The sequence below is a fragment of the Ammospiza caudacuta genome, chromosome 21 (assembly GCF_027887145.1).
Source record: "Ammospiza caudacuta isolate bAmmCau1 chromosome 21, bAmmCau1.pri, whole genome shotgun sequence".
NCBI classification, from domain to species: Eukaryota; Metazoa; Chordata; class Aves; order Passeriformes; family Passerellidae; genus Ammospiza; species Ammospiza caudacuta.
In genome coordinates, this window is record NC_080613.1 from 7693909 (window position 1) to 7715556 (window position 21648).

Genomic DNA, 21648 nt, shown 5'->3' on the forward strand with positions numbered 1-21648 from the left:
GTGATGATCTGCATGCATCAGGAACTGTGCAAATCCAAGGAAACTCATGTCTGCTCTCCCAGGCTGAGTGAGGTGTCCTTGCTGGTTCTTGTTTCTGGGCATGGAAGGCCATGATGGGTCTTTGTAGACCCACATTTCTCTTCACAGAGGAAAGCAAGGTACATCTTCCCAAGAATATTTCTGGGATTCACATTCTCTGAACCTCAGAGAAAGAAAACACAATTCTTATCGTTTGCTGTGCCTGTGTTTGTGCAAAAGTAGAATGCAATATGGAGATTGTTTATCCAAAGTGATGGTGCTTTGTTTTCTTGGCCTATCAGGGCCAAGAGTGTATATGTATGTGTGGGGACTGTTGGGTGACAGCCATGATATTCTGGGCAGTGTGTGCAGGGTTGAGTGCTTGGCAGGTTCAGTTTAAGATGTATAGAATAATATAGTACAATAAAATAATTAATTAGCCTTCTGATATCCATGGAGTCATTCTCTCTCCCTCACCAACGTCGGAGTCACTGTTGATTTGCAATAGATCTCCGTCCCTCTGGTCCTTGAAGTGCCTTGGTACTGCAGGGCACAAACCTGGGCAGCTCACCAAGCCCTGTCCCTCTGCCATGCAGGGACCCCTGAGCATCTCCTGGACAGCAAAACACCTTTCCTGATGGTGCACGTTGTGCAAATTGGGGAACTCAAGCTGAGCACCGTCCTGAACCCCCGACTCCTGCATCTGTTAGGAAAATTTTCAGGAGAGGAGGAGATCCTGATGTGGGGTGTACTGGGCTGGGCCTCACCTGTGGCAGGTTGTGGTGAAGGGAAATGTCTCCTGAGGCAGCTCATTCTGTGATCTGCACTTTCCACTGCCACCTCTGTCACCCTGTTTTTTTAAGATTTTCTAAGCCTTCTGATGTTTACATTATTGTAACAAACTTTCTCACGCGCTTTTCTGTAGATACTGATTGATTAACATTCTTTTATGGTGGAGGAGAAATTTGATGGACTGTTGGTTTGTCCAGTGTCATTGGAGAGGTGGCACTGCCATCCTCCAATCCACTGTCACTTTTGGAAATCTATAAATGTTGGAGTCAGAAATTAAACTTCTCTCTTTTTACCTTGGAGTTTCCAATGTCTGGATAGTTTTATTTAGTGTCCTAGAGCAACTCACCTCCTTACAGCTGCTGCTGTTTAGGAGTCAGAGCCGTGCTCCAGGTGCTGTGTATGGAATGCAGAGGGAATTTCCACACCTCTGCTCTGCTGTAGAGCTCGGTGCAGCTCTGGGCTGTGGCATCCCAGGTGCCCAAGGAACGCCTGCCCTGCCCTGGCTGCTCCTGTCATGCTGCAAAGCCCTGGTCGCTCGTGCTGCTCCTGATTTACATGCCCTGCCTTGCTCGTCTGCCACGGGATAAAATTGCTCTGATGCTGCAGAGATTAAGAGGCTGGGAGCTGGCACAGGCACAGCTCTTGTGTGTGTGTGGGGGGGTGAATTTAACTTCCAGGGCAGCCAGTGGCAGAGCTGGCTCCCTGTGGTACTCCCTAGCCAGGCTCCCTTGAGAGGATGCGCTATTTCCATGTGCATACAGATATTTGGAAGTGTTTTTTTTTTTTTATAATTTTTTTATTTTGTTAAAGATTTTTATTTTTAATGTTAACTTTGTTGAGAGCTGTATTGAATAAAATTTGGAGGAGAAGAAAGACAAGAGCTTTGTAGAAAAGGTCTGGGTCTGGAATATGTTGTGCAGTACTCCAGGTGGTGGAGTCACCATCCCTGGGCGTGTTTAACAAAGCCTGGATGTGGCACTGGGTGCCAGGGTTGAGTTGAGGTGATGGGACTGGGTTGGACTCGATGATCTTGAAGGTCTCTTCCAACTTGGTATTCTGTGAATTCTGTGAATTCTGTGTCTGTGCCCATGGCAGGGGGGTGGAATGATGGGCTTTAGGATCTCATCCACCCATCATTCTGTGATTCTGTGGACCCTGCAGCACCCCCTCAGCCCCCTGTGCCCCCCTGACAGTGCGCTGTGCTCTCTCCGCAGGGCGGGCTGATTGCGCTGCTGCTGCTGCTGCTGGTGTTCATGGTGGCCCTGTACGCCCAGCGCCGCTGGCACAAGCGCCGCCGCATCCCGCAGAAGAGCGCCAGCACCGAGGCCACCCACGAGATCCACTACATCCCCTCGGTGCTGCTGGGACCCCAGGCCCGCGAGAGCTTCCGCAACTCGCGCCTGCAGGCCCACAACTCCGTCATCGGCGTGCCCATCCGCGAGACGCCCATCCTGGACGACTACGAGGATGAGGAGGAGGAGGAGACGCCGCGGCGGGCAGAGCCCAGCGCCAGGGAGGATGAGTTTGGCAGCCAGGTGACAAGGACGCTGGAGAGCCTGGGCAGGGCAGGGGAGGAGAAGCCTGACTACGAGAAGAAAGGTTTGTGGTTTTTCTCTGCTCTGCTGGGCAGCTCTTGGGTTTTTGGTTGTTAATTGCTGCCCTGAGATGTGCAGGATGTCTCTGTTTTGGCCCATGCATCTGAAGAACGAATCAGAGCTCTTCAGTTTACAGTCTTGAAGTTGTTTATTAATTCTTATCTGTGAAATTTTCTTTCTGCCCAGCCGAGATCTGCTCAGCAGGGCAGCCACAGGCACTCTGACCACCCCCGAGGTGGTGTTGTCCTTTTATACTACAAACTACCTATAACATATTTACACTTAATTCCCAATTCCTATCACCTGTGTCAGACAGTGCACTTCTACTCTAAACCAATCCCAAAGTGCCAACATCACTGCAGAAAATGGAGAACAAGAAGAAGAAAGGCTGGACACGCCCAAGTTCCTCCATCTTGTCCCCATAACCCCCATGCCAAAAATCCTAAAATCTACATTTTCACCCTGTGATCATTTTGTTATTACACCATTCAAACCTGTGTGACTTTCAGGTCCTCATACAAAGCTGGCAACTTGCTCCAGGGGTCACAATCAAATCCCCAGGTGCTCTGGGCTGTGTGCCAGGGTCTCTGAGCCCCCCAGTGGGGTCCTCAGCAGTTCTGGGTACCCAGAGGGATGCACTGAGTTCTGACAGGGAGTGGTGTGTTCCCCAGGGGATTTTGGCTGAGGCTTGATTGCTTGATTGCTTGCATTTGGAAAATCTGTCTGTCAGAAGCTTCTACACCCACCTCTGCTTATTGAAATGTTATTATGAGCCATTTAATATTGTTCACCTGCAATGAACAGTAAAAATGCATTTGAATAAACAAAAGCAAAGCATATTAGTGCTGTGAGTGACTCCAGCAGGAGCGAGGAAGGGATGTGCTGGCTTGTTCTGTTCAGGGAAGGAATCTTGGGTTGGTGCTGAACCATCCTTCCTTTCTTGTGTGGGCTTTGCAGTCAGACCTAGCAGCCACAGTGGCAGGGATGGAGACAGAGACTCTTTTTGGCTCCATGGAGGAACCAGGAGGTGTTGCAGTGTGTCTGGAAAGCAGCTCCTTCCCTTGTGATGGTCATAAGTGGTAGCTGAGGTTGATAATCTTCCACCCTTAAAATGCTCTTTACTCTTTCCCCTTTTAAACATGGCTGTGCTGATTGTGATGGGTATTGCTGCTCAAACAGATTTGGAAGTGCCCAGGGATCAATCTGCCATCCTCGAGTGCTGCTCTGAGCATCCCTGTTGGCAGCTCTTGGTGTGTGTCTTGCTGTTACCAGCCCATGGGGTTAAAAGACGTTTCCTCAACCCTCTGCTCAGTGAGAATGAAAAAATGAAAGCCTTCATATCTCATAACCCAGCTACCTTCTTTCTTCTTTCATATTCTCTTCTTTGTTTTGCTTTTCTATAAATTATTTAGAGTTGTGTGAGTGGGAAAGACAGCAGTAACTGCATTTCAGTGCTCTTCAAAACAAAACAGCAAACAAGATCTAGAGCAGAATATTAAACTATCCAAGGGCTTCAGGAACTGGCAATAATGAATTTACACAGACTGAACCCCCTGCCCCAAGCTGGAAGTTGCCTGTGGGATACCTGAGCTGGGAGAGATGTTCCCAAATGCTCCCACCAGCTCTGCTTGTGATGCTGTCAGGCTTTGTGCCTCGGATCGAGGCAGGTTTGTGCCTTGCCTAGTCTGATCCTTCCAGACTGTGCCAGTTCAGCATATGCTTCCTCCCAGATGGGCACTTCTCCCTCTTGGATGAGGCTCTGCTCAAGGAGCCAAGCCATGGTTTGTGCTGCTCACTCCTCCCTGCTGAAGCTGCTGAGAGCCTGGATTGCCCAGGATGAGGTGGCTGTGGTTCAGATCTGAGGTTTCTAGACTGCAAGTATAAATAAATGTGGTGTGAGCTTTCCACTCTGGCCTGGTGGCACAGTCGGGGGAAACGTGGTGGCTCAGACATGCTGCTCCCTGCACACGAGCAGCGGCCACAGCTGGGTTCCTGTGGGGATGGGGCATGTGGGGTGGAGAGGCTGCAGCTGGTGAGGTACCTGGAGATGCCCAGGGGCTGGAAGCCAGTTCAGCTTGGGCTTGGCTTTGCAGCTGCATTGAAGGTGGAGGCATTAAGGGACACGCAGCTGGAGCGTGGCTGTAGAGGCACAGTGAGATCAGCCTTTCCCTGGTGCCCAGCTGGCACTGCCAGGCTTCACTGTGCCCACTGGGGATGGCTGGGGAGCTGTGCCTGCATCCCAGGGAATCCACCAACCAGCTCCTGTGGGAAAAGCTCTCCTTGCTGAGCTGCCTTGTGATAAGGCATCAGCTGGGACTTGTCAGCGGGCTCCAAACGCTCTCGTCACAGGAGCTGTCAGCAGAGCCTCTTTCAAGTGTCACTTCCCAGCATTAATTACCAGGGATGGCAAATCCAATGGAGATGGAGCAGTTCTGCTCACCCTGCAGCTGCCTGTGCTGCAGCTTCCCCCTGTGCTGGGCACTGACTGACTGCAGGTGCTCTTCCCAGCACTGGGGATTATTTGCACACCCCATTCTTGGTGTCTGTTGGGTCAATTTTCCTTTCTGTGTTCTTTTTTTATGATATATTTTTTTTTAATTTTTATTCACCACTTCTGGATGTATCCAGTCAGGGAATGAGGCAGGGAATTGCTCTGGATGTCTCTGCTCTGTGCAGTCCCTGCCCAGGAGGCCTGAGCAGCACAAATGTTTTGCAGATCACAGCTCAGCAAGCCAAACTTTCCTCCCCAGCTCAGGCAGTGATGTGGATGGGAGGGATGCTCCCATGTGGTGGCAGAGCATCTGAAGTGAATCCCAGCACAAACAAAACACAGGAGTGATGTGCTGAATAATGACATCTAGCAACAAGCGTGTCTGAGTGATAAAGTTAATGAAATTACAGGTTCTGACCTGATACCAGGCTCTGCTGTGGGGAGATAAACAGCAGGGCAAAGATGAGATGTTTATTTCTCCCTAGCTGCAGTTGTAATCCGGATGCACTGTGCAGGGCCATTAATGTTATTACTGTTATGCAAAATCATTTTTGACTTGGGGGGAAGAAAAAAAAAAAAAGAGAGCAAAGAAAGAAAAATCTCCCAACTGCCTAGAAAATGTAAAGCTGACAAAATTAGAATTGCAGCAGGAGCACAAGCTGACCTGGTGACATTGTACAGAGCCCAGATGAATTTAGACAGAAGAAAAATCCAAGGCAGCTTAGGAAGAAAAGTAGAAAAGTAGTTCTTTTTTTTTTTTTATTAATAATAAAATGAAATGGAGCGAGGCAGGAAGCAATAGCCAGGCTGTCCTAATTATCCAGAGGGATCCCCTGAGCTGGGATGGAATAGGGACTACTCTGTCTTTTTGTGGGTTTGGGTTCTCTCTGGCAATTCAAAGGTCTCTGGGGTTTTGTGCTCAGTGGGTGTGCATGGTGCAGGTGGGGTCTGTGGTGTGGGGTGCAGTTTCTTGGTCTTTGATGGGGAGACCCTCCCTCTCTGAACTCACCCCAGTATGTATGTGGGGTTCAGTGATTATGGAATTCAGGAATTTGGGTAGATTTGTGCAGGTGTTGTCACCTCCTCACCGCCTCTGTCCTCACTTCCCTGTGGAATTTCCACTCCCTGCTCCTCGTGAGTTCTGCGGTCCTGCTCTTCCCGAGCAGATGGCCTCAAGCTCCATCCCTCTGGGAACTCCTCTCGTGCTTTTCTCTTTCAATATACACAGCTGTCATCCTCACAGACACAGCTTCATCCTACAGCAGCAGGAGCCCTTTTCTTTTGCCCATCAAGTCCTTTTGGAGGGACTTTGGGCCCCATCCATTGCAGGTGGCACTGCTCCATCCCTGTCTGGGATGCCCTGCATGCACAGTGATGGAGTTGGCATCCCCACCTCACTATGGGATTACCCACAAGTTCCTCAGAGAAGATTTTGCCAAACCAAATCTCCTAAGGATCAGCAAGGAACAGAACTTCTGCCTGGTGAAAACTGGGGAGAAACCAGACTTGAAAATCGACTGTCTGCAATTCCTCTCCTGCAACAAAGGACCCATCTTTATTTCTCAGTTTCTTTCATGTTTGAAAAAAGAACATTTCAAGCAGGCCTTTGTGCTGGCTTCACAGGCTCTGCAGTCTGGGTATGGCCTCCAAGTCTAGACAGGAGAGAGGACTTATTACTGATGGTTCCAATGATTAATACCATGGGCATATCAAAGGTGTGGTTGGGCACTCATCTTGAATTCCTCTCCTGGACTTACTTCTCCCCTGCTGGGTTGGCTCAGGTAAACCTCTGAAGTTTCTCTTAATCCATGGATGCTTTTCTCAGCAGTGGTAGTGAGATGCTTTTTGAGCATTCCTGAAAGATGGTCTGGCTCCTAGAGTGCACCTGGAGATGTGGATCCAGCTCCACTCTGCCACTGGCTGCTCTGATAGCCCTGGCCATGTCATTTAATGGTCCAGGGCTTGGAGAGGGAGCCAAGGCAGAGAGCAGACAGAGCAGCATAAGGAAATACTGGATTTATATAAAATAATGGAACTGCTGGAAATACTGGAACTGCTGATATCAGGGCTTGTGGTCACCCCAGCCTCCCAGCCGAGCTGCTCTGGGTGGTGCAGCCCAGGAGAACTGTGGGAGAAGGGATTTAGGCAGGGAAGACAAATGGCTTTGAGGTAACAGCAGAAAGCAAGGGAAGGATCCTGATGAGGTCAAGAGAGAACTTCCTATGCCCCCACCAGCACTGGAGGAGCTGTTCTGGTGGCTGCATCTCAGAATTGTTTTCCCATCCAGTGGAGACTCCTCTGGGGAGAAGTAAGGCAGTGCTGTGGCTGGAGGGCAGGATGCTGGGGCTGTGGAAAGGGGCATTTTGGGGGGTGAGCTGTGCAAGAGGAGGGCAGGTAGTCAAGCTCTCCCCTAGAGTACCATTCATTGATAATTGTCTTGGAGATGAGATTCAGAAATGGGTGTGAGTTGGGGGTGATGCCCTCACAATGGACAGGTGATGGTGCTGCTCTCCATGCTGGAGAAGGGAGAGCATTCAGGAAACAAGAACTGGGTGTCTGGGCTGATAATGATGTCCTTGAGGTGACAGCCTGTGTCCCTGAGGGCACACTGGTGCCAGGCTGGGCTCATGGCTGTGCCAAGGTGTGCCCATGGCTGTGCCAAGGTGTGCCATCCCTGGTGCCTACACTGGGGCTGGGAGCCCCCATCTGCTGCTGCTGTTGGCTCGAGGAGTCAGCTGCAGTTCCACCCCGATTCCCAGCATTACCCAGAGGCTTTCTGAGCCTTTAATAAATAAAGTGATGGCTTTAACGTTTGCTGGGGCCGGAGGCTAAAATGGGACACTGCGTCAGGCCAGCATCTGATGTGTCTTGGGGCTCTTCTCTCCAGTGACCTGATGGGATCGTGACCCTCTTTGTACGTGATCAGCTTTTCCCAGCTCTAATCCCAGCCAGCTCCTCCTGTAATTTATAGGGACCTTTGAAAATGTATATTCTCATAGCTTGCCAGTGAAAAGTGGTTTTTCGCAGTACTCTTATAAAAAACAGCTGCAACTTTCAGCTTTAAAGAAATGAAAAAAAGAAAAAAAGAAAAAAAAGGTGGGGGCTCTACAGGGCAGAAATTGGCTCCTAATTCAAGGAGGCACTTCCAGACATGCTTAGGTAGTGTCTCTAGTTAATAAAGATGTTTAAGCTGTTTTCAAGCCCAGCATGTTCAGCTGTGACTGAATTGAATGCATTAATGAAAGGAATGAGGGCTCCAGTTAGAGAGGTTACACCAGCCATGCCACTGGGTTTCTGGTTCTGTGATGATGCCAGCTCAGGCTTCAGTGTGGATTTGCAAATGTCCTGACCTGCCAGGGAAAAGCTGTGCTTTGCAGAGATAAACACAGCCATAATTAATATATTAATGTATTAACTGTCTTTGGAGATCTCGATGGAGAGGTGCCAGGCTGGAGTTTTAGGTTTGTTTTGTTCATCCCATTGCAATGGTTGCCTCCACCCCAAATCTGGGTTGTCCTCCCCACTGTGGGAGGAGGAATGGTGGGGCTGTGGGACACGATCTCCTCCGCTTAGACCCTCAAGGAAATGGATCAAAGCAGCATCACAGATGTGTGGGAACACACTCAGGACATCTCTCCCACAAGAGCCATATCCAACATACTCCTGCCTCTAAGAATGGCTCAGAAGGGACAGGGATCCTCCTGGGGTTTGGGGCTTTCCTCTGGCCCTGCAGCCTCTGGCTCATGGTTTTGTGGCCCATGCTTAATGACTAATTAAGGTTTAAACACCTAGGGTCAGCCAGGGCTCTTCCTGGCTCATGGCAACTGTTGCTGTGGAGAAGAGGCTGCTGGGGTGGGCTCCTGATAAGTTTTAATGTTTTCCTCCCCTCCCTTTGCTACAGCCTGCTCATTAATTTGATGAGACAGAGGAGGGAAGAAGCAGCTGGAAAAGTGGCTTTGAATGGTGCCATTGGGACTGGAACAGAAGCAGGGTGGTTTATTATGCCAGCATTTTGCTGAGCATCTGAAGAGATGCTGGATTTGTGAAGTCCTGCTGCTTTGCAAGGCTTGGACTGGTCTCGCCCTGATACTCCACAACCTCCCAAGTTGAAGAAATACCCTTGGTTGCCCCCTCTTCCAGCCACAGCTGGGTGACTTCTGGCTCCTCAAGTCAGCATCATCTTTTGAATGAGGAATTTTGTGGAGTTTTGTGGGGCTGCTGATGCCCAGAGGGGATGTCATGGCAGTTTCATGTGCAGTAGCCCTGATTCCCCAGGTGTCCAAAGTGTTTTCCATCCAGACAAAATCACAAGCTCAGAGAAGATAAGCTGTGAAGTGTTGGCTGTCCAAGGAAAATAAGCCATCAGGAGCTATATTTATATAAATGCCAGGCACACATTGTTCATCACTTTGTGCATCACTATGAATGTTTGATAAAGCACTACATTATTTAAAACTGTAGCTGGGCTGTGGGACAGTTGTTGACCAAGATTAGCTTCAAGATGACTCTTTTTTTTTTTTTTTCCTCTCTTTTATTTTTTTCCCTGATGGAAAATCTAAAAAAATAATATGATGGTTGTTTACTTGCTTTGGAGGATCTCAGGTGTCCTTGCCTCTCCTGAGTTTCTCAGCTGGGTTGCATCTTGTGTGCAATGCAGAGGACCTGGGAGAGCCTCAGCTCTCACCGGGGCTGTCACAGAATCCTGGAAGGGTTTGGGTTGAAAGGAACCTAAAAGACCATCTGGTTCCAACCATGTCCAGGGACATGGCAGGGACATCTTCCACTAGACCAAGCTGCTCCAAGCTCCATCCAACCTGGCCTTGGACACTTCCAGGGGCTCAGCATGGAGTGAAAACTTGCCGCTGGCTTCTGAAGTCAGACTGATCAGAAGAGGATGTGGGATGAAGGAGAACAACCCCACAGTGTTCCCCATTTCTACTGGAAGTACATAAACGCTGGTTAGGATGTGGGGCTCAGAGCTGGGGCTGCTCTGGACCCTGTCACCTGAGCAAGTGATGGGTTTGTCTTAAACCACAGCACTCAGCCTTTTTTCTCTTGGCTTTTAGTGGCATTGTGGCTCCACCAGTCGGCATGTGGAGATTTTTCCCCATCATTCCATCCCATATTTGTGGGTTTTATGGGGAAGGGAGCAGGGAGGGCAGCTGCAGCACCACCTCTTCCCTCTGTTTGCGTGTCCTCTTCCCACCGGTCGTGTTTTACCTGGCCACGGCACCGAGACGGTTTTGTCAGCTGGCTCCTAAGGAAGATGGATTGAGGCTGGGCACCTGTGCTCATACTGGGTCTGCAGGCACCTTCCAGCCCCATTTATCATTAGGCACTGACCTCCCTGAAGGACCAGTGGGAGAGGAAACTTATTAACAAGGTGCTTCAAATCAATCCTTTCTGACATCCCCGCTGAGTTACGGCGTTTGCTGTGACTCTCCCACTGGGTCCTGCGAGTGTAGCAGTGCTCAGCCTCACTTCTTTACCTGTGTGGCTTGGAATAGGCTTGGTTTTGATATCCTGGGCTTTCTGGGTGTTCTCAGGTCTTCTCCTGAGCCAACAAATCAGCTCTCAGCTCATTATCCGCTGCCTCCATCCTTCCCAGGTCGTTGGTCCTTTTGGTGCTGCTTTTGGAGCAGAAGCTCCCGGCCACATTGAGAGATTTTGGTAGTTTGCCCTTCTCCTGTGTGTTGGCACCTCTCCCTCATTCATCCTGGCATGTTGCACAGCATTGTCAGTACTGTGAAAAATGTCACCTTGTCAGCTGGGCAGAGGAAATGTATTTTCTAACTAAAAAGTTAATTCTGCACCATGCTGCTGAGCACGGAGTTGGGGAGTGGTGGAGACTGGCCAGGGGCCACTGTGCCACGTTTCCCACCCATATTGTCCAGCTGTGGCTGTTCCTGGAGCCCTGTCCTGCCCACGTCCATCCTTTGGGGTGCTGGCATTTGCTCACACTCACTTGACAAAGTGCTGCTGCCTCCAGGTTCGTCCCCCAGAAGTGGCTCCTCAGACAGATAGGGATGGGATTTTTCCTGCCCTCAGCGAGTCCCTGCCCCAGCTGCCTCTGTGGGAAATGTCTCCTCTGGCTCTGCAGAGCTGCAGAGCTGTGTGGTGGAGGGAGGGAGCTGGAGGTCAGCACTCTGCTCTCCAGCCAGTGTCTCTCCTCCATGCAACATTAGCCCCGACTGCTCCATGTGCCCATTAGCACCAAATCGGGAAGCTTCCTCCAGAGGGTTCTTATTTAACTTTCCAATTATTTGATAACTTGAGGAGCATTAGCTGATACTGAGGGTCTGCCCATCTTGCCTCATCCTCTCTGCTGGCTGCCTAAGCAAAAAAAAATATGATGTCTCATAAAGCACCCTAAGTTAAGGGTTTTATTAGAGCTGAGAAAATGGGAAATGGAGTCTCTGTTGGACTGGACCTCCTCAGTGCTGGGCTGGGGGGAGATGGGGCAGCATCCCACTACCAAAGGTTTTTCCTTGCAGGACAAACAGGATAAAGAAATAAATGCCCTGTACATGTTAGGGGAGGGGTATGCTATAAGGTCTTTGCCCTGATGAAGAGCTGAGGGTTTGCTGGGCAGAAACAGCTCCAGGGAAGGAGCAGCTGGAGCAGCCCCAGGAGTGCAGGGACCCATCAGTTTTTGGGAGGTGCTCTCCAGGCAGAGGTGTGAGCACAGGCGGGACTGTTGGACCGCAGCTCTTCAGCGTTTGATCTTTCCTAATATGTTTATAATTACATTGCATTATCTTAATTACCAACAGGAGAAGTGGAGGGAGCGGGAGGGGGGTAGGGAAAGGAGAGAGCTGGAGAGGCAGGGAATGTGCAGGGTGATGAGTAACTCGCAGCCTCCATCCACGGGGCCATGGCTGCGGTAGGAGCTGGAAACGATGCTATTAATACAATGCTTATTCATTTCCCATCATAAAAACATGGAAGCGCATTCCGAGCGAAATTAACATTCCGTGACATTTCCCGGTAAACGGCGAGTTTGCACACATGAGTGGAGGCAATTAGCTGGGAAGTGACTGAGCGCCGTGACTGGGGAGAGGATGAGGAAGGGTCAGGGCATCCTGTGCCGTGTGGGTGCTGCCGTGGGCTCCAGCTCTGCCCATCCCTTCCCAGTGGGATGGGGGTCCTGCCAGCTCCTGCCCACCCAGCTGCAGAGAGCATGGGAGCTGCAGATGTTCTCTCCTGCTCCGTGCAGGTGGGGGAAATGGCAAAGCTTGGCAGTAAAGGTGAAAAGCAAAGGGTTTTGGGGTGCCCTGGGGTCCCTGTCCCCACTGCAGGATGCTGTTCTCCATCCCACTGCACACCAGCCTTTCCCGGCATCCCCTTTCCTGTCACGCTCCTAAAGCTTTATTAGAACCCAATGGAGACTTTTTGCCAGATTTGTTAAACTACTGAAAACTTCTGATCCTATCAGGACTTTTTTTTTTCCCCTGCCTCATACCAGATAAGGGCTGTGCTGGCTCCGAGCCCGGAGCTGAGGGTGGTGGAGAACAGGGTAGGGAAGCAGTCATCTCATGAATATATGAAGGAGGAAAGTACATTTGTTCAGTTTCCTTCAAAGGAGACATCTTGAATAAAACTTTATCTCTACTTCTGCTTCCCTCCCCCTTCAATTTGCAATTGAAATCAGACTTTTGCGTATAAAGATCTATTTTTATAGCGACAGATTTATTAATGTATATAATAATCTAATAATGTATTAATAGCTGTGTATTAATAGCTATGTATTAATAGCTGTGCTAAAAAAGATGTATACAGCCTCTATTTTAAAACTCAACAAAAAGGGCCAGGAGAGAGAAGAAAGAAAAAGTCTTGGAATACAAGGCTGTTTTCAAAATGCTCCTGGGCTCCTCTCTCCCTCTGTTGCTGTGTGAGAGCCCCATTTCATAAAAGATCTATTTGGAGATCCTCCTTCATCCTTGCTTTTGATGTTTTTTGTATATATCCATATATATATCGAGAGATATACATTTAAATAAAAGTATATTTATGGAGATATATTTATATATATGTATTTAAATTAAACAGATTTATATGTCCTGAGTTGGCTGCAGAATGCAACCAGCAGCTTCCCTGTGTTTCTTGGACACAGCGGCTTCATGTGGCACTTGACATGGATTGCTGGAGATCAGAGGATCAAAGGGGACAGGTTTTCCTGCTTGAGAGAGGTTTGGTGGCTGGAGAAGCACATGGAGAGGTGAAGTTCCCAGTGTTCCTCCTGCCTTTGCCTTATTCCCATGCTCTGTGGCAGGATGTGACTCCCCAGATGTGTTTTCCTCCGAGTACGTGCAAAGCTGTTGTACAAATCTCTCCCCCTGTCATCACATCAGCATCAGTGTAATTACCTAATTTTATGCTACTAAAGCTCTGTGCTTTGTGGAGCTCAGTACCTTCAGGGTGGCACTCTTGAAAATCAGTCCACATCCCAGTCTCAGAACAAACACCGTTAGTTATTTCATGCTTCGGAAAGCAACAAACACCCATTATTTAGAGCTGGTGAGAAATCAGGGCTTCCACCATGTGGAAAACTTCCAGCATTGTGAAATTTATGCTTGTTCCAAAATAGGATCAGAAAGTCAATTTCTTGAAATACTTTGTGGAACAGAAATTTCGAAAATATTGATCGAGAAACATCAAAATGAGCTTGCTGAATATCAGGGAGTTGATTTGGAGGAAACAATTATAACGTTATTAAACTGGCACTTCCCTGGTGTTCCCGTGGTGTGTTAGGGACGTGGTGATTTATTAGACCTTTAGAGCCCATGTCAGTGGTTCCTAGGAGAGTCCCCTGCCCTGTGCCTAGAAAAAGCAGATTATTTGATAAATACTGGAAGTGGTCAGTGAAAGGGCAGGAGAGAAGAACCAGTGTCTGAGTAAGGGGGCTGCATCCTCCACATTACATGCAGGGCAGAAGGTAGGAACCCCACTGAACATGGCTTCTAATTGTGCCCAAACTTCTTCCATTTAATCCTTGATTGAGTTTGTCTTGTTACAAAATGCTCAGTCGAGCAGCTTTTGAGATGCTCTGGAGTTATTCCTCTCAGTGAAACTCTGGGAGTGTTGTGGCCACTGTTAATATTGAGGGATCGATAACTTGCCTTCTGACAGCCAGAAATCAAAGAGAAAAATGGGAAAAACCAGATGCTTAAAAACCCGTATTTTATAGAAATGTGTTTTAGCCCATACCTAGTGTGGGAAGCTCTGACAGAAGCTGCTGTGGGCATGCAGGTGTTGTGTGAGGAGAGCAGGGGTGGTTGTGGCTCCAGGAAAAGAACCTTTAAGCCAGACACCAGAGACTTTGAGGCTCAGGGAAGCTGGCGCCTTTGCAGACCATAACCCTCATTGTTCTGTTTTAAAAAGATGCAAAACCCAGGCTGTAGGACTGTCCAGCTCTCCACCACCCAAAACCACCACGAGGTTTGAGCCTGGTTTGGGGAGAAGCTGCTCCACTGGGGTCCTCAAGGCCACATCTGAAGACTAAAACACCTGAGCAATTCTGAGAGCTTTTTTCTGACAGTTAAGGGGTATTTCCATCACTGCCTGGCTTTGCTGGCTGGGAACAGGTTACAGTCAGAGAGGTTTTGTAGTGCTTGAGAATGTCTTGGAATAGTGGAGACAACACCCAAGTGTGACTGGTGGGGGCTCAGAAATAGTTGATCTCTCAGTTAGGGTTTGTGAGTGGTTGTACTGATCCAAGCCTGGCACTCTGAGATGTGGAATCCCCCCAGGGATGGTGAGATCCTGCTTGTGGCATGTCCCCAGAACAACCCCCCATACCCACCCAGTGTGTCTGGGAGGGTGCAGCTCTCCTGGCTGAGCTGGAATGAATGCTGCTGCTTCCCATCTCCATTGCAATGTATTTTTTACCCAAACATTGCTCATATTGTTCAGCTGATGACTACTTTTTTTGTTGTTGTTGTCATTGTAATTTTTAAGCCAAACAACATATTTTCCCACTGCAATTTGTGCCAGCAGAAAGGAAGGAGGAGAGAATGGCTCTGGGTAGGAATTGTTTTGTGGGAGACGTGCAAACGAAAAGGGGAGCCATAAGGAGAGCAAATCTCTTTTCAAATAGAATATGGGGGTGGACAGGAGGGAGGTGTTCATCAGGAATGTGTGCTGTGCTTTGCAAAGGTAGGGTGACCTTCAGCTGTGTCCTTAAAGTGCTGCCAGAGAGGAAAGCTGATTTTGTGGGGGCTGGAGAGCCTCGTGATTCCCCTGCTCCTGGTGGGGACATGGAGATCACAGCCTCATGCCAAGCCCTGGGGTGGATCCCACCACCTCTGCCAGGCTGGGTGGAGAATCTCTCAGCACAGTGACGGAGATATGAGCTCAGCAGCCCCGGGTAGATTTATCCTGGGAGCTGGGGAGGGGAGAGAAGGCGTTTGGCAAGCTGTGCTGGAGGGGAGGACAGTCCTGGCTCCTCTGGGATGAGTCGTGTTCGGCCAGTGCTGGGAGGAGCTGGTGCCTGACGTGGCTGTGTCGTGCTGGGGAGCAGCATGTGGGAGCTGTGGAGGTGCCAGGAGCTGCTGGCTGAGCCTGAGTTCGGCACAGAAAGTCCAGGGGGGCTTGCAGGGTGGTGTAGAATAAAGCAGTTCAGTTGGAAGTGATCTGCAAGGATCAGCTAATCCAACTGCCTGACCAATTCAGGGCTGGCCTGTAATTAAAGCAAATTATTAAAGCCACTGTTTACCCCACAGTAGTGCTTCTTCCCATCCTTTTTTGACCAGCTGGAACCTCCAAGGACTGCCATGGGGAGGCCCAGAGGGCAGTTTGGTTTGCAGTCTCTCTCGTGGATGTGATGGACAGCCCCAGCAAGTGCTGTCTCATTCCATTATGGTGCAGTGGTCTCTTCTTCTCTCTCCCTTTTGCCACTGCTGGCAGTGCATGAAGGGCTCTCCCTTCATCCTTCACCCCTCATGCTCACACAATTGAAGCTCTGCTGTCTTTCATTTGTCTCTGAGAGTTTTTTCTATGCTATGGTTTTTTTCTATGCCCACCCATGCCAAACTCTTCCTGCTGATATGCTGATATCATGTCAACAAGGGTCTTTTCTCATTTCTCATTTTCCTTTCATTCCTTTCTTTTTTCTTTCCCCTTCCCTTTGTTTGTTTGTTTTTTTTTTTCTCCTTTCTTTTTCCTGCTTTACTTTTCTCTCCTCCCTGCTGTTTCCATTTCCTTTCTCCAAACCCCTGAGCTCAGGGGCACAGAGAAGCCAACGATGTGCTGGCACACCTGTGCAGAGCAGTGAGCTGCACCAGCCCTTTTCTCCAAATTCCTGCAGTATTTGGAGCATCATCCCAAATGAAGGACACCCCCTCCCTCCCCACTCTGCCTTTCTTGGTGTTTGCTGCACTGACAGGTGTGGGAGCAGCTGCCCCAGGATGGCTGTGCCAGCGTGGTGGCCAGATGGGTACAGTCACCACGGTCCCATCAGGGGCCATGAGACTGCTGTGACCTCATTGAAGGCATCATCCCCTCCTCCTCCTCCTCCTGGCCTCCTTTTTGGTAAATAAGCCCCAGCTGTGCAAGCCACTCCGGAGCTCCCTGCTCCACTTCCACAAGTCCTGTATCGCACAGCCCCAAGGTCTGGATAACTCTCCATCTGTTCAGGGGAGGTCCTGCCACACATTCTGCTGGGCAAGGGAGCTGCAGGGTCAGGCTTCCCCCTGTGAACACAGTAGCAGGAGGCTGAGCCACCCCAGTGCTGCCCCAGCATCCTTCCCTGGCACCTCAGGGGGATGTGTGCTCTGGGGATGGGACTGAATGGTCTTTGGAGACCCTTTCTCTGCTCTGGATATATTTTTTCCTCATATGATGCTGCCTGCTGGGGCATCTGACACTGCAGGATTCAGCTGTGCCTGCTGTAAACGTCAGGGGCTTTGGGGAGCTCTGTCTTTGATCTGTGGTTCCTGGGGGAGCCTGATACTGGAAAATTCAAAGTCATTACACAGCTGGTCCCTTAGCTCCCTCTCTTTCTGGAGCTTTCCTGAAATTGTTCCCACTGCTAGCATTCAACTCAGGCAGGGAGTTTGATCCTTGTTTCTCTGTTGCCTGGTTTGGCTGGGTGGATGCTCTCCCTCTGTCTCCCAGCAGGGTAGCACTGGACATTGTTTACAAACAGGGCATTGTTTTATTGGTTTCATGTGAATTTTTTTGACTTAGTGACTGATAATGGTCCAGCTGTGTCGGGACTCTGGAAGGAGTCACAAGTTTTTCATTATTACCTTTTAGCCTTCTGTGTGTATCCTTTCTGTATTATTTAGTACAGTTTAGTATAGCATAACATAATATAACATAACGTAACATAACATAACATAACATAACATAACATAACATAACATAACATAACATAACATAGCATAGCATAATATAGCATAATATAGCATAGCATAATATAATTTAATACAATATAATATAATACAAGATAACATAGCATAATATAGTATAATATAGTATAATAAAATATACTATAATATGATATAATATATGATACAATATGATATAGCAATATAATATAAATATAACATAATATATAATATAATATCAAATGCTATAATATGGCATAACATAATATAAAATAGCGTAATGTAATATACTACAATATAATACAATATAACATAGCATAATACAATATAACATAGCATGATATGATACGTGAGGTGACGTGACATAATATAATATAATATAATATAATATAATATAATATAATATAATATAATATAATATAATATAATATAATATAATATAATATAATATAATATAATACAATATATTAGCCTTCTAAGAACATGGAGTCAGATTCATCATTTCCTTCCTGCCATGGGGGACTCCGAAAATCCCACAGGACCCAGCTCCAGCTTACCCAAGGAAAGGTTTCAAGGGCAGAGGGGACACGGTGTGGCAGCTGTTTCGTAACCACAGCCCCTTTGCTGGTGTTGCAGCTCCCGAGGTGACGCAGGAGACAGTGGAGTCGCTGATGCAGAAGTTCAAGGAGAGTTTCCGCACCAACACGCCCATCGAGATCGGGCAGCTGCAGCCCGCGCTGCGCAGCACCTCCGTGGGCAGACGGAAACGCCGCAGCCGGCCCCGAGGTACGTGGCCATGGCGCCCTGGGACTTTGTCTTTTATGTTTTACAAATCCTGTACTGCGTTAGTGTGTAACTCTGAACTCCACTGTGGGAGACTCAGTGGGCTGTTGCACTCTGGCTAGGATAGACCCCAGCCCACATGGTCTTACATGGACGAAAGCAAAAGATGGAGGAGTGCTCCTCTGTGGTGGGGTGAGAGAGGGACAAACCCCACACAGATCCTCTGGGTGGGCTGGTGGAGGTGCCTGCGAGTTGTGTCACATCACGTCCCCTCCAAGGGATCCTGCTGCAAGCTCGGAGTCCCTGTCAGCTGCCCCAGCTAAAACACAATGAAACAGTTTCTTGTCAGGTTTTAGTTTCACGAAGGGGTGAAACTAAATTTGGCTGTCACTCACATTATTGGGAAATCTCTTTCTGCTTTCCCAGTGCTTGGGGGCTTTAGGAGCTACACAGAGAGTGGGAGTGCAGCATTCATGGGTCTAAAGGCTGTACCACACAAAAGGCTGTGCCAAGAGTTTGGATCCATGTCTCCATCTCTGGAGGAGAAGGAGATATGAGATCCCTTCAGGGGTGATGGAGATGAAGGTCCCTTGGCCATGATCTGCCCAGTGCACTGAGGGTCTTTGTGTCAGCTCTGGGAGCTGGGAAGGAAATACTTTTCTTTCTGTTTATTCTTATTCTAAAAAAAAAAAAAAAGAAAAAAAAGAAAAACCTTTGTTTTTCATTTATTTATGAGTCTGAAATGTGATCTTTTATTCCTGATATGTTTTCCTGCGATACAGGCCTGGAGAGGGCTTTTTTTTTTTTATTATTATAGCTCTGCCCATAAATTATTTACTTAGTGTGAAGAAAATGTTCTGACTCTTTAACTGGTTTAAATTATTTGGTTTGTTTCCTAGTAGGTATTCAAATACACATCTCTGGATTTTAGTGTGGGTGCAGGTGCTCTAGGGTCCACGGAGACTGTCAGGGAAAGTTTCCCTGATTCCCTGCTCCAGCCTCTTTTTTTGTTTTTTTCTTTTTCTTTTGTGTGTGTTTTTATTTCATTTTTGAACTGGAGGTATGAGGCTTTTTGGTCACGAATGGAACAAGTCAGTTAATCCTTGCAGCTGAGTTTAGGAGGAGGCACAGTGCCCAGCTGCAGGCAGAGCCTCTGGCTGAGCGGGAGCAGAGTGTGGCCCTGAGCCAGCCTGGCTGGTCCCCAGCCTCTGGAGACACCCCCACCCCATTTCCCACCTCCCCAGGGCTCCTCTGCCTATTAGTGACCACGGGAAAGTCATTAATTAGCAGGACAAGAGCAGCCTTGGTCTCTCTCCATCTCTCCCCACTGGTTTCCTCAGTATGAGAAAATGAGGTTGCTTTGTACCCAGAGTCTGTGAGGAATGAGGAGCCTGAGGCAGAATGTGCCCCACGGGCTTCAGGAGGACTTTGGTTCCCAGGGTCCCCAGCCACAGGGATCCCTCACCAGCACACCTTAAAAAGGAGATTTTAAGCTCTCAGTCCTCAGAAATCCCCAAAAAGCCAGATAGTCCCTCTGTCTCCAGTGGAGATCTCGCTCTGCACAGCCCCATCCCATCCATCCTTTTTTCCTCTTAATTTAAATATGTTTTTGCTTGCAGAGCTCGTGGCTGGGTGCTGTTGCTGAGCTGGTCCATGCCATTCCCTGCCCATTCCCTGGCTTCTTCTGTGCTGGAGTGTCATAGACATCTTTTATAGAAAATCCTTTCCTTAGGATTTCTCCTCCTGAGAAGCTGCGAGGCCTCAGGAACAAAATGTAAACAATGGTTATCTGCTGCTGTGGAATGCAACAGGTGCATCTGTGATTGGTCTCATGTGGTTGTTTGTAATTAATGGCCAATCACAGTCAGCTGGCTTGGACTCTCTCTCTGAGCCACAAACCTTTGTTATCATTCTTTGCTATTCTATTCTTAGCTAGCCTTCTGATGAAATCCTTTCTTCTATTTTTTTTTTTTTAGTATAGTTTAAATGTAATATATATGATAAAATAATAAATCAAGCCTTCTGAAACATGGAGTCAGATCCTCATCTCTTCCCCAGTCCAAGAACCCCTGTGAACACTGCCACACTGGAAGTTTTGTTTTTACAGCCTGTGGTTTCCTGTGCCTGGGGCAGGCAAGTGGCTGGAGTGCAAACAGCCCCTCAGGGCAAAGGATGATACCACAACTCGGGATGTTTACATTTCCCATCCAGTGGCAAGCATAAACCCTTTGCCTCATTAATCCATTGCAATCCATGAGAGTTGTTTTTCCCTCCCCCTAAATGAAATTGTCCATTTGGGATCCATTCATTTCCTCCTAACGGCCTCATGACAGTTCCACTGATGGAGTTTGCATCCAACTTTCTTTCTGAGTAGTGACAAGTCAGCCTGATGGATGCATGTGTGTAATTATTTTCTTGTGGTTTGATTTAATTAATGTTTAACCTCATCAAAGCCCTACAGCTGGAGCACTCTCCCTGCAGGAACTGCACACAGCAGAAGGATTTCCTCCTCTATGGAAAGGCCCTGAAAGGGTTTCTGAGTGCTACTCCTTCAGAAGGATGGGATAAACCATCCAAACCTGATCCTCAGCCCAAGGGAAACAAATCTGGGATAAACTTTGCCTTGCTTTCCTTCCCTGCTCTGAGTGTGCATAAGCTGCTGCCCATTGCTCCTCATTAAATCTGATTTAGCCCTGAGTGTTTCAGCAGCTCTGGGAAAGATGCTGTTTCCCTGAGTAGATTGACTTAAAAAAAAAAAAAAAAAAACAAAAACAAAACACCAAACCACACCACCCTCTCTATTTACAATGCCATATAACTTTATTTTGCCTAACGACTCTTTCATACAACCTTTCTCCCTAAACACTTTCTATGGAGTGAAGCACATTCAGAGCTTATAAATAATTGAGGGAGAGCAAGGATGGAGAGAGCTGAGGGTGAGAGGGGAGGGCTGGAAGGAAGAGATCTCTGCTGGGGGCTGGCAGACCTGGAGGGAGGGAGGGAGGGATTCTGCATTCCAGAGCGTTTATTGATCCTCAAATGCAGCCCCAGAGCATCCAGAATGGGGGAGCGATGCCCTGGGGACAGCAGCAGGGCAGGGGCTGAGGTTTGGCGGCTGCACCGCGCTGTGTGCCCAGCCCCGGGCTGGGAGGTGCTCAGAGAGGGGGTCTGGTGCCCTCTCCTGGGGCAGGGCTTTAAAAACACTCTGGGTTTGGGAAGAAATAACCCACAATGGTCCTTCTCCCGAGACGCCATGTGCTGTTCATCGGGATGTGCTGCCTGCTGGGGATGCAGCTCTTGCGCTGTGGAGGTCCTGGTTGTGCTCTGAGTTAGCCAAAGCTCCCTGAGGGAGGAGAGATGAGGCTCAGCTGGGCTCATCCCTGGTCCCTGCTTTTGCCAGGGCACCTCTGCTTTCACCTTGCCCTGTCTGACTGCCCTGTGGCGCCCGTGGAGCATCACATTTTGCTGGTGAGGTTTTACTGGAGTTCACCTGGGAGCTTTCACCTCACCTGAGTCATAATATCGTGTCCAGCTCTTTGAGTTGGTCCTTGGTGAAAATAAAAACCTCCAGGCTGTGCAAGGGCTGCTGTCTGGGATCAGCACGATCCCAGATATTCACAGTGGAAGCCCATGGCTCTGT

General features: G+C 48.5%; 1 protein-coding gene across 1 annotated transcript in view; it reads left to right on the forward strand.

The window, feature by feature from the left end:
• The window catches only part of ASTN2 (astrotactin 2), a 358985-nt gene that overhangs the window by 87323 nt on the left and 250014 nt on the right, over window positions 1-21648 (forward strand). Inside the window, exons 3-4 of the mRNA XM_058818098.1 lie at window positions 2025-2409; window positions 17862-18011. Coding sequence (XP_058674081.1) covers window positions 2025-2409; window positions 17862-18011 — 535 coding nt within the window. The remainder of the gene's footprint in view (window positions 1-2024; window positions 2410-17861; window positions 18012-21648) is intronic.